General features: G+C 44.8%; 1 protein-coding gene across 1 annotated transcript; it reads left to right on the top strand.

Annotated features, from left to right (window-relative positions):
* Positions 1 to 4,944: 4,944 nt before the first annotated feature.
* On the top strand, positions 4,945 to 11,276 carry LOC123024332 (triggering receptor expressed on myeloid cells 2-like). The gene is made up of 4 exons (XM_044431929.1): positions 4,945 to 5,002; positions 6,680 to 7,024; positions 8,070 to 8,124; positions 11,105 to 11,276. Exons 1-4 carry the CDS (start codon positions 4,960 to 4,962, stop codon positions 11,274 to 11,276), a joined length of 615 nt encoding a protein of 204 aa, XP_044287864.1. The 5' UTR covers positions 4,945 to 4,959.
* The last annotated feature ends 565 nt before the right edge of the window (positions 11,277 to 11,841 follow it).

Here is an 11,841-nt window from a genome sequence, read left to right as displayed (position 1 = left end):
TCAAGCTGCAGGCTGGAATAGATAAGGAGCCCGCTGACATATGAATCTCACACCCCCTTGCCTCCTGCCCTGCTGGCTTCATTCCAGCAAGGACATAGCAATCTTTGGATCCTCAGGACTGGGTTGCATCTGGATTGTGCACCAAAAGTTCTTACTGCCAGCAGCTAAGCCTTAGAAGAGGCATCTCAAATGTGCACAAATGCCAGAAAACTGCCAAATGATCACAGGGGACAGGAGCAGAGAGGGAAAGCTCAGGCCTCCCAGACTGGAGCTTCTCCACTCCTGCTAGAAAGCCCTGGGCATCATTCAGATGGAGAAAGCACACCTGCATACCCAAAAGCACATGGATTTGCTTCCTCCGTTGAAACATATGGCTAAATACATATGTGTTGAAATCCACTGTGAATGCATTGAAGACCCCGGTCTAGACCCAAACAGATCATAAATAAAAAAGTTAAACTAGCTGCTGACTTCCAACGCATGCTTTCAAGGTGACCCTCATTTCTTCACAAGTTGCCCACTTTTGATGAAAACGTCATGATTGCCATAAATGTGGAAGCAAAGCAGGCATTAATGCCTCATTGAACAGATAGCTGATAATACTGGATTTTGGAGAGTCCACCCCTGGTTTTCTGCAGTGATTACTGTACCCTTTCCCATGCTGACTTTGCCAATTACAAGGTTCACAGGACACACAGCCCAAGCTACACTGGGTTGTCATGTCATATCAACATGAACCCATTCCTTCAAACTGACTCATCTGATGGCAACATGCCACCTTGAAAAGCCATTGCTTCTTCTAGAAATTGTTGTATCCATGACGGGTTGTTGTGCCATCTGCACACAGGTGACCAAGTTCTATGTGGGTACCAGGTACCAGCCAGCAATTTGCTTAGCAGGAGCAGCAAAAGGCCCTTGTGATTCTTGCCAAGCTTGATTCTGGGCACCTGCAAGGGACAGCCAATCCACAAGTGCCCAAGCAATATTTGAAGGCAACTGGTATGGACCGGATACTTCCCACAATTGTGAGCTATTTTTGCTCACCTGACAGCTAGGTTTCACAATCCCCATTTTGACAGCGACTGATAATCCTTTCAAAGTTCCCAAGCAACACACCAGAGCACCTGTCAGAGGCCAAAGCACAATTTTTGATGGGTTATTTTTTTGTTTTTGTTTTTCTGCATTTGCACAACCATGAAGGCATGCAATTCTGTGAATGCAGTAGTTGGGAACCTCGACTGGATCAGATGTGCCCATCTCTGAGTACACAGCCTTGGTATGTACTCAAAGCCTGTGGCTTTGAGTACATACAATGTAACCTACCTTGTTGCTGTTTGCATTGCTGACGGCTTTGCCACTGTGCTTCATATAGGCACACACTTCCATCCTCTGCAGCGGGATAGGTTGCAAGGTACACCTTGAGCTGAATTTTCCTGAGTAGTCACCCCCTCTTTTCCTTCAAAACCAGCCAGGTCTGGGAGGAAAAGAGAACCAGACTTCTGGTGTTTATATGGCAATCAGAAAGAGGGGAGTTGTAGAAAGAGACTCATTGTAATTCCTGCCTTGCTTACGGGTGGCTAGAGTTCAGCCTATCATTCCTAGAGCTTCTCCTTCAAACCTTTAGACCAGGGGTGGACAACATCTAGGGACCCGGAAGCCAATTTCCACCCATGCTTCCTCCAGGAGTTGTGCTCCTGCCAGCTCCGCCCTGATGAAATTCAGCAGAATAGGGCTAACGAACATGCTGGAACGCGTGACTAAAATGGGCACTAATGGTGTCCTTTGGTGGAGGCTTGCCCCATGGCACCTGCAGTCTACAGATTGCCTCCCTCTGCTTTAGCGCATCAGTGAATGGCTATGGTAGCAAATAAAACCAAATCCAAAAGTTATTGGGAATTCAATGGGCTCAATTATAATAGCAGCTTTATTTCAATCCCTATAGGATAATGGAGAAAATACAAAGCCCCATTAGAAGAAAGAAAGCATATATTCACCAAATTAACTATCTAAGAAACAGCAATTTGCATAGTACTGTTATGGAAAACATGGGATATTCCCATATTTGGGGAAAGCATTGCAGGAAGAAACAAAGACACTGGGGGGGGGGGGACTTGCAACGGCTGATACGGGTTGCAGTGGAAGACACATCTGGAAGATACTAGGTTGGGGAAGGCTAAATCTGGGAGGATGGTGGATAGGCGGGGGGGGGGCAGCATCCAACTGAAAGATTCTGAGAGAGTCATTCAGGTGAGCTGAACCCTAGAGAAAGCTGCCAGGTGCATCCCACCTTTTTGGATGTTTATGGGATGTACCTCTTATGTGCTGCACTTCTTTTCTCTGTTGGAGAACAGGCAGGTGTTAGCAGAGAAATAGTTTCTTAAAGAGGTATAAAGAGATGGGGAGGGAGAGGGGCTTCTTTACAGCCACGGAAGCCCACACAAATTGGGATCGTGGAAAGTGAAACCTCAAACTTGATATGCAGCCAGACAATAGCACCATAAAATACGTGACAATCCAAGTGTAACAAACTGGTCCATCTGGGGACCATTTCCAGGGATCTACAGTTATGGCATGGGGCTACCACTGGCAAAAGCAACATGAAACATCTACCATTGTCATGAAATGTGAGGCACTGAAACTTTCCATACAAGCACACCCGCACGGAACAGCTGTGAGAAGAGACAGCCAAGACGAAGTGGCAGGAATGCAGAAAATATTTGCGGATACCAGCAGACAGAAGAAACTGCTAAACTAAGCAAACAGAAGGCAAGCATTGGGGATCGGTGGGGTGAGGGAGAGTCAGGGAACTAAAAGCACCATCTGCTCACCAAGCAGGGATGCCAAGTCTGAAATATGCAGAGGAAGTGGCTGTTGCCAAGGTTACAAGTATGCCTGCTGAGTGATTTCCCGCAGAGCCCAAATGTGATGGGGCTTGTTTGCTTGTTTCTCAAAGCCACCTTGCCCAACTTGGTGCCATCTTGATATGCTGAACAGGACATTGGCTGCGAGGCTGCGAGTTGTAGCCCAATAAATATAAAGTGTGCTAGGTTGGGGAATGCAGCATTAAAAAATAGCTAGCCAGTGAAATACTCATAGCCCGTGTCTAGGATGCCATTCTGCGGATGAGCAGGCTGGGCTATTTTTCCCAATTTTCAAGCTTAGATTGTGCTAACTGAATCTTTTGGAAAGCATTGTCAAATGTTATGACCAAGTGGTTTTTCTGTTGGAGACTCATTCCTTATTGGCATTTACAGGTTCTTTAGCTAACAACGCACTAGTGCTTCCAGTTTTGCTTCTGGTTTCAAGAGCACTTTCCTGGGGGGCTTTTATAGTGAAGAAAATGGAGTGTTATTTCTGAAAGAGAAAGAAAATGCATTTTCTTTCTTGTACTTTCTTAATATTCCACTACAGCACTGTTCCACCTAAAGGTTTACAGGGTGGCAATGGAAGCGCGCCTTGCGTAGAGATCAGATTTCAATTCTGCAACAAAAGCAAAAAAAGCAAATACAACAATTCACAGCCTAGGATAAAAAAATATCAAACACTCCAGGAAAGCTTATGCCAGGATAAATTTGTTATTTATTTATTTAGCGGACTTCTATGCCGCCCCATTCGCCGAAGCCCCGGGGCGGTTCTCTTTTAAGGCGATAAAATAATCTTAGCTTTTTCTAGGAATAGATTAACAACTGCTATCCCCCTTCTCTTTAGGAGCTCAGATATTCATGAAGGGCAAAACAGAAGGTCAAAGACTTGGAATGCTTCCATTTTTAAGACAGCACTGGCCTGCCTCATTCACCTAATTTTGCAGAGGCTCCAATGCCACCATCTTCAGCTCAGAACCATCCCCCACAGCTTTTTCACAGCTTCTTCTGTCTTAACTATAGAAAATCTGTTTGGGTGAAGATGGAATAGCTGCACAATGACAATCAGTTTGCAGTGATAGGAGCCCTCTGAAGGCACCTCTGGGCTTCAAGGAAAAATCTCCAAGCGCACAGTTGGGCAATGCTTTTATCAGAAGCAAATGAAACGCCATAAAAGAGTGTTCAAACTTTTGGGTGCTCTGGCCTCTTACTCATTGATTTCGGTTTCCAGCTGGGTAGATGCATTTTGCATTGCAGCAAAAACAATAAAATGTCTTTAAGTACCTTAAAGACCAATGCATTTATGATAACATAAACCATAACAAATGTGTTATGGCACAAACCCATCCATTGCAGTAGATACGAGTGTTTATTATCCTCAGTTGCAGGTCCGTATACACACATGGCTGGGCAGATGGAGGACTGTGAGCTGTGGTATCAGAGGGCAATGAAATGCAAAAAGCACAGAGAGTGACAATTCAATTACCACCATGCCCCAAAAGTAATTGAATTGCTGCTTGCCTTGTGCCAGTTTTGTCCTCTGTGTGGCATTTTAGCTTATCAGGATCTCCTACATGGACAGGGATTCTCTCTCTCTCACACTCTCTCGCTCTCTCTCTCTCTCTCCCTCTCCCTCCCCCATGGCAATAGATGCTGACCAGTGTTCAAAAAGCCCTACAGATCACCATCAATTGCATGTGCACAGTCCGGGTCTTTCATTACTCTTTATGGGGTTCCACTTCTGCCAGTCTCACATTGTGCAAGAAGCTGGTGTGTTTTGGGTGTTCATACCTGCAAGTTGTGAGCATATGGAAGTCTCCAAGCTACTTGCAAAACCTGTAGGCCTTCAGTGAGTGTCAGGATGGGTGGGTGTGCGCAGGTGGTGGTTGCCAATCAGTGCGCAACTTCATGATTTCCTCTCATGCTACAGCAGCCCCATCATTGCTGATGTCCACATTTTCGACGAGGCATTTGCTTTACAACAGAAGTTCCTCTTTCTTGCCCTTTGTGCCTAAGTAAAACAAAAGAGCTGCCCTTGTGCAAGAGCGGCATTTCATTTTTAGCCGGGAACATTTCTTGCTTGATCGGCTGGAGAGGGATGGAAAAGTTTGTACATCTCATCTTCCTGGTCTCCTTCTCAGGTATGAAATTAAGAAACTTCCTGGAATGGTGATTAACTGCTTATAGACACATATTATGGACAGATCTATAGCACAAGTGAGTCAAATCAGGACTGGACCAGTATGTGCACATATACTTGAAAACACGACACAACTGGTCCTGGTAAAACCAAGTCATCTGGATATTTTTTTTATTAAATGCATTTCTTACTTTGCTGGGCATTTCTGGTTCATCTTGCTTGCTTCTGTTGTCTGCTCATGGCACTCTGTATGAAATAGGATAATAGCTGTGGGATATTGTGTACAGAAAAATATGTCTTGGTACAGAGAATTGAGTTAAATAACCCCTGTGCAGTAATTTTTCCAGCTGTAAAGACTGAAAATTCTATAATTCTGTATACCAGATCCAAAGCTATGGAAACTCCAAGATTGACAGTACAAAGAACAGGGCAAAAACACTGCTGTTTTGGGTATTATCCTATGCCCATTCATGCATAGATGATTTATTATTTCTGCTATTATTTTGCTTAAGTTTGTATCCTACTTTATTTCATGGGTTCGGTTTACAACAGTTTTTCCTCAGTGCTATTCCAAAGGGACTCAAAACTAAGGACTGATTAAAGCATAAAAAGGTCAGTCTAAAAAAAATAGAGCCATAACATCTGCCTGGTACACCAGTGTGATAGAGTGGTGAAGACTGCTGGACTGGGACTCAGGAGATTCAGGTTGTAGTCCCTACCCAGCCATGAAACTCACTGAATGTCTTGATTCTGAGGGTGAATCAGACCCTCAGTCTAACCTACCCCACAGGGCTGTTGCTGTGAGGATAAAAAAGAAGGGGGGAATCTTGTAAGCTGCCTTGTGTTCCTTGCAAGAAAAAGGAAAGCAGGGTACAAATGTGGTAGTGCTACTAGCAGTAATACACCAAAAATGACCATTCAAATGAAAATGCTTTTTATATGTCAAATGCAGCAGAGTAAGCTGAGCCGAGTGGGAAGCAGAGCTCAGTGCCAGGGGTATGGATGATGGTTTCTCTGGAGTTCTGCTTAAGAGATGGCTGGAGATGCACATGCTCCTTTTCTTGATTACAGTATTAGGTGATAATCTGCAATGTGAGAATGCTCTTCCACAAATTAAAGATCACAGAGAGAATATTCAGATTGACTAAAGTCCCATGCAGCTCACCTGGGGAGAATTTGCCTGCCTGCATCTATGTACCTCAGCTCTATTTATGCAAGACACACAAAGGGCAAACTTAAAATTGCCAAAAGGAGGAAATGCATCAGACCCAAAAAGAGGCCAAAAGATTTGCATGAAGTTTGCACCTGATAAAGTATATGCATATGTGTCAGTTTAGAGATAATGACTATAACTTAAAATAGAATCACAATATAGTTCAGCATACAGAGAAAGACTGTGACCAGGTGACTTGCGCACTTACTCACTCTGCTGCCCAGGTGACCCTTAACAGGCAATTTTAAGGCTGCTGTTTTGCCTTGTTATAAAGATACAGTAGATGGGGACTGGACAGCCCTTCAACTAGAGAAAGGTCCTCTGTAACACACACACACACAGGCTGTAGGCATATGGGTTAGACAGGGCTCTGGAAGACAGCCAATACTGGCTCCAATATTGCAATCTAGTCGTATCTCAGTATAAAAGTGGAGGACTGGAACACAATTCTTCTCTCCTTCCTAGAAGCATCTGCAACTGAGAAGGTTGAACTGGTACATGGCATTGAAGGGAAGTCCATCTCCATTAACTGCACCTACAACCCCAAGGAGAATCAGTGGAGACAGAAGAGTTGGTGCAAGCATACCAGTGAGAGGGAATGTCAGCATATTGTCAGTGCCCGTCGTTTCTGGATGCCCTTCCTCAAGAAGAGGAATGGTAGCACTGCCATTGCTGACAACATCCAGGATGGGATCCTCACAGTGACTATTAATCCACTCCAGAAGAAGGATGCTGGTGTCTATCAGTGCAAGTCAGAATTCTTGGGAAGTGTAGACACCCTGCAGACAGTGGAACTGAACGTTCTGGCAGGTAGGTCCCCTGGCCTAAAGCGGCTTTGTGCTACCACCCTACAATCCTAGTAGAGATCATAGTCCTGCTGTACGAAGACATGGTCAAAAGCAGCCACTGACCTCCAGGACCTTGCAGAAGTTAATGGGACAAGGAGGAGTGCTATTTGCTTCTTGCATAGGCTCCCCTGTTTCATCAGGCCAAAGGTAAGAGCAATTAAGGCTGTAATTCTAGCTCCAGGGGGATTTTCATTTATTTAAAACTTTTATATGCCATCCTCTATGGGTGGCATCTCAGGATGGCTTACAAACATTAAAATCAACAATGAATAAACAATTAATACAAATATAAAACAATATACAGCCAATAAAAATAAATTGAATCAAGAGTGACTGATTAAAAACTATTAAAATACTTTTTTTAAAAAAAATAGCATTTAAATAAAAAGGAATAGAATGGCAAGGTCCACATGACCCAAGCCATGGTGGTTCCTTGCTCAGGATGGTCTGTTGTGTCAGCTGATATCTGTCATGCTAGTTCAACATGTGTTTACTTTAGTTTCTAGAAAGTCTGATAGAAACAACAATCTATTCTATGGTCTATGTGCTTTACCATGGATTTTCTGGTCATTTGAACCCAGTATAAAAGTTTCCAGGGTCCTGGTATGCATCTACCACAGAGTCCCCCAAAAATAATAGCAGAAGCTGCTCCTTCTATCTAGCATGGGATTGAATTTCAGGCAAAGTCACTAATGGAATACGTGCCAACTTTGGACAGCTGAGCAAGGAGGGTGGAAGCCACACTAGTATAGAAACCACCTGATCATCTGTCAGGCACATCCGGGCAAAAACCCACACACCATGATAACCATGCAGTGTTGCTTGTCATGAAATGTGAACCCAGCCCATGAGACTTATTTCTGAATACACAAATCTAGGACTCCACTAAATGCTAGACCCAATCTAAAAATAGTTTTAATCACTTGTCGTTCCAAATCAGCTTGTTCCTTACCGTTGCCTTAAAATGATCATGTTGGCCAGCTAAATTGCTATGGTTCTGTCCCTAGGCCTCTGGGAGACCGAGACACCGGAGGAGCCCAGAGTAGCGCACAGTGTCTCCAGGTAAATCTAGACTTTCCTTTTGCATGACCACTCTGAACCATGACCAAGGTCTGGGAGGCTGGAAAAGCATTTTTCCTGTACATTGGTCTGACAAGCTAATCAAAATTGACTAACAAGGCAAAATATAAATAATTAAACTAGCTAACGTGGGATAATTACTGCCATAAAATGGATCTATCAACTTTGATTAATTAGGGTAGCATTTGCAGGCATGATGCCTCCGAATATTAGTTGCTAAGGCAGAACCAGCTGAGGCAAATGGAAAGATGCTGACCAGACTGACAGCTTTATTCTACACCAGGGATGAGTCAGCATCTTCCGCTGCACCTACCTGTAGCATTTCAGATTCTTCCGGTCCCCATTCCCACCTGAGGAGCCCTGGATAAACAGCTTTCAAGCAGCCATTTCTCCCAATGGGAGTTGTTTGCAGACACAGAGCCCCATCAGAAGAGAAAAGAGCAACTGAAAAAGCAGTTCCAGATGTTTGGGTGTGGTGAGGAGTCCAGCTCTCTGCCCATTTTGTAGTAATTTGGCAACAACCCACTCCTGGCCTGCAGGTCAGATGCCATCACGTCTAGCATGATCCTTTGGGAGCAGTGTGTTTCCAGTCTCTATAGGAAGACTTTCCACCCCCTGTTAGGCTTCCATGTGGAATGCAAACTCTTGGCAGCAAAGGCAAGAGGAGTCTATTCCTGCCAAAAACAGTGTTAAACAAACACAGCTTGACAGGAGAAACATTTTCAAAACACAATGAACTGTGAAGGCAGGGGAAAGCACCTAATTAATCTAACCAAGCCCCAAAATCTTAACTTTCCCCCTTGAGAGCTCCAGCCCCACATCCCACTTCCAACACACCCTGTCGCAAGGAAGTCAAGCGTTTCCAAGCAGTGCCCCATCCAGACACCAGGCTCACATCTCTTTAGCTTCAGCGGATTGCTACCTCGTGTGCTCGGCTAGACAGGAAGGCATGGAGCCAGCTAAAGTTTGGGGAAAACACTCATTGCTTCTTCCACCAGCTGAAATTGAAGCAGTAAAAGAGGATCAAGGAATACCTCAGGCTCTGTACCTGCTATTTGAGATAGAGCTCAACCCCACTGCGGCCATGGCAGACTCCCAGTCTGTTTGTGCATGGTCTGAGGAACCTCCACACCTCCATTTTGTCAGCTTGAGCACCATGTGGCAGAGTGAGGTGACCAAGCCAGGAGTCAAATACTGAGAAGCACAGACAAGGCAGAGTTGCTTGTGTAATGTGAGCCACGCTGTGCCCACTAAGCTTCCCTGCTACTCTCAGGTGTAGCGGAAGAAGCAGGCTTGTCACAAGTGTTGAAAGAAGGTTCACTGTCATTCTGCTCAGCACCTCTGGTGCAAGGATCCAGTGGGAGGAGGAGAGGCATCTTCTTGTCCTTTGACTCCAGAAGCAAAATGTTTTGAGCAAGGTCTGTCATCAGTTATCCTCCATCCACTTTTTATCTGCATTCAGGCAACTGCCAATAGCTCCTTGAATGCAAACCACATGTAGAGATTCCACTAGAGCTGGGTCACTTCAAGCAAAAAGATGATACGGCACTCCATAACTTCGGATATTCCAATGAAGCAGTAGCTTGCAAACATGATGACTCCTGGGGGGGCTTTTTGTTCACTTGCCACGTAATGGGCAAAAGACTCCCAGTGCCAGCTTCTGCTACCATGCAGCTTGCAATACGAATGAGCTCACAACTGCAGAAAGCTTTAAGTGAGAGCCAACCTGTTAAGCAAACAGAAGGCAAGTATGATGCTGCAGAGTTTGACAGATGGGACCGGTGTTACTGCACACAAGATTATCTGGTTAAGCTAAAAGATACTACTGGAACATTACTACCGTGTCCCTGTTACTTTAACACCAGTAGAAACATGAGTGTGTGCTGTGATGGTCTCTTTTTTGTTGCTCCGGGACTTCTGCATGTGCAGTACAATCCTATACTATCTACCCATAAGTAAGTTCATTGAGCTCAATAAGACTTAGTCCAAGATGAATATACAGTTGCTACCTGAATATTACACCTACCATTTGACAAAAGTGTGTGCTGAGTGCATCACGGTTATCATGCCTAGCTTGGTATTGAATCTCCCATGCACTAGAATAACATCCTTTAGCAGGGCAGGAGAACATGTGGGCCGCAAGCCATGTTTGGCCTCTAGGAGGGGGTTTTGTGGTTGCCACTAAAGTCTTTCTCTCCATGGTAGGGCTACCTCCAATTTCCCAGTTTCCTGCTGGGAAATAAGGCCCATCGTTCTTGTATGCCTCATTCCCCAGCAGAATCACAGGGGATGCAGCTTGTGGTCTGGCATAGTTGTGGCAGTGGCTGGGCAGGAAAGGAGGGTTTGGGAGAATCTGGCGTGGTCCCCAACTCACTGCAGTTGCCCACCCTGTTTTAAAAAAGAAAAACTACTAGGATTGGTAAGGAATGTGATCATCTGACTATCTCTTTCTCATACACACACAGACTTGCCCTGTGATGTAGATGCATTATATCCTATAAGGCCTTGGAAATTAGACGACCTTGTGAAAAGCCAGTGGGGCAGCCTACATTGTAACTAGAGCAAATCGTGGCCACCTCCACCTCCCTGGGCCAGTTCGAGTTGGACAAGTGGCTCCATGTACTGAAACTGGGTCGCTGCACTTCTGACTAGCATGAAACTGACATTAATTGGCATTTCAGGAACAGCAAGGCAGTTTGGCCAGAATTTGCCTCACTGCGGATATGGCAGGCAAAATTAAATTGAGGAAATGCCACATCAGTATTTTAATTAGACTTCCCGTTTTGCAGGCTGCCCAAGTCCACTTTTGACTCTGTGAAAAGTCCATAGCTGTGTCAAGAAAACTCAAGATTGTCACAAGGGCTCTATTGTCACTATTTCCATCTACTAGTTGCCTTTACTTAAAATGTGTCCATATTCAATTGCCTGCTTCATGTGGTGTTGTATTTGTGTCTTTCGAAAGCACTCCATCATCTGCTGAAGTCAAGCTCTACTTCCTTGTGGCTGGATTCCTGGGTTTCAAACTCCTGGTTGCTGTAGTCATCTTAATGATTGCCAGGAGCAAGAAGAGCAGAGCAACGGGGGTTGAAAGAAGAAGAGAAATGGGCACCTGTTCCTTCCATATGACCTCATAAGAAAAGTCCTGCTGGATCGGACTAAAGGCTGACCTAGTCCAGCATTGTGTTCCCGCAGGGGTGAAACAGGGGTCTGTGGGAAGCCCACAAGTACGGGAGGGCTGAAGCTCCCTCCTGCCCGTGCTCCTCAGGAACTGGTAATAGCAGGTGTACTGCCTCTGTCAACTGCACATTATATGGCTAGTGGCCCCTGAGAGCTTAATTCTTCTCGAATATGTCTAATTGTCTTCTCAAACTATCCAAGCTGGAGAGCCTCTCACTATATTTTGTGTAGACAAATCCATAGTTCAACTAAGTACTGTGTGAACTGCAGTCATTCTGGCTGCAAGAGACTGAGAGGAATCAGATGTCCTTTCTTTCCATGTTTCATGGACTTTAAATGTTGTTGTTGTCATTGTTGCTATTGTTAGTTTAAGGAGTAACTTCAAATTTTGCAGCTACCTAACAGGAAACCATGTCAGCTGAGGGCCTTCCCATGCACATGGGGAGGTATCCCAGATACCCCTTCAGCATGAAAGAGCAGGGGCACACAACTACATTACAGAGAGCCAACAACGATAGGTGT

The sequence above is a fragment of the Varanus komodoensis genome, unplaced genomic scaffold (assembly GCF_004798865.1).
Source record: "Varanus komodoensis strain SLA01 unplaced genomic scaffold, ASM479886v1 scaffold1, whole genome shotgun sequence".
In the NCBI taxonomy this organism is placed as follows: domain Eukaryota; kingdom Metazoa; phylum Chordata; class Lepidosauria; order Squamata; family Varanidae; genus Varanus; species Varanus komodoensis.
Note: the sequence above shows the minus strand (reverse complement) of the source record. Positions and strands in the feature narration are given on the sequence as shown.

Coding starts and splice junctions, on each gene's coding strand:
- LOC123024332 (XM_044431929.1), top strand. CDS start 4,960: ATGGAAAAGTTTGTACATCTCATCTTCCTGGTCTCCTTCTCAG. Junction 7,025..8,069: donor GGAACTGAACGTTCTGGCAG/GTAGGTCCCCTG, acceptor TTCTGTCCCTAG/GCCTCTGGGAGACCGAGACA. Junction 8,125..11,104: donor GTAGCGCACAGTGTCTCCAG/GTAAATCTAGAC, acceptor GTCTTTCGAAAG/CACTCCATCATCTGCTGAAG.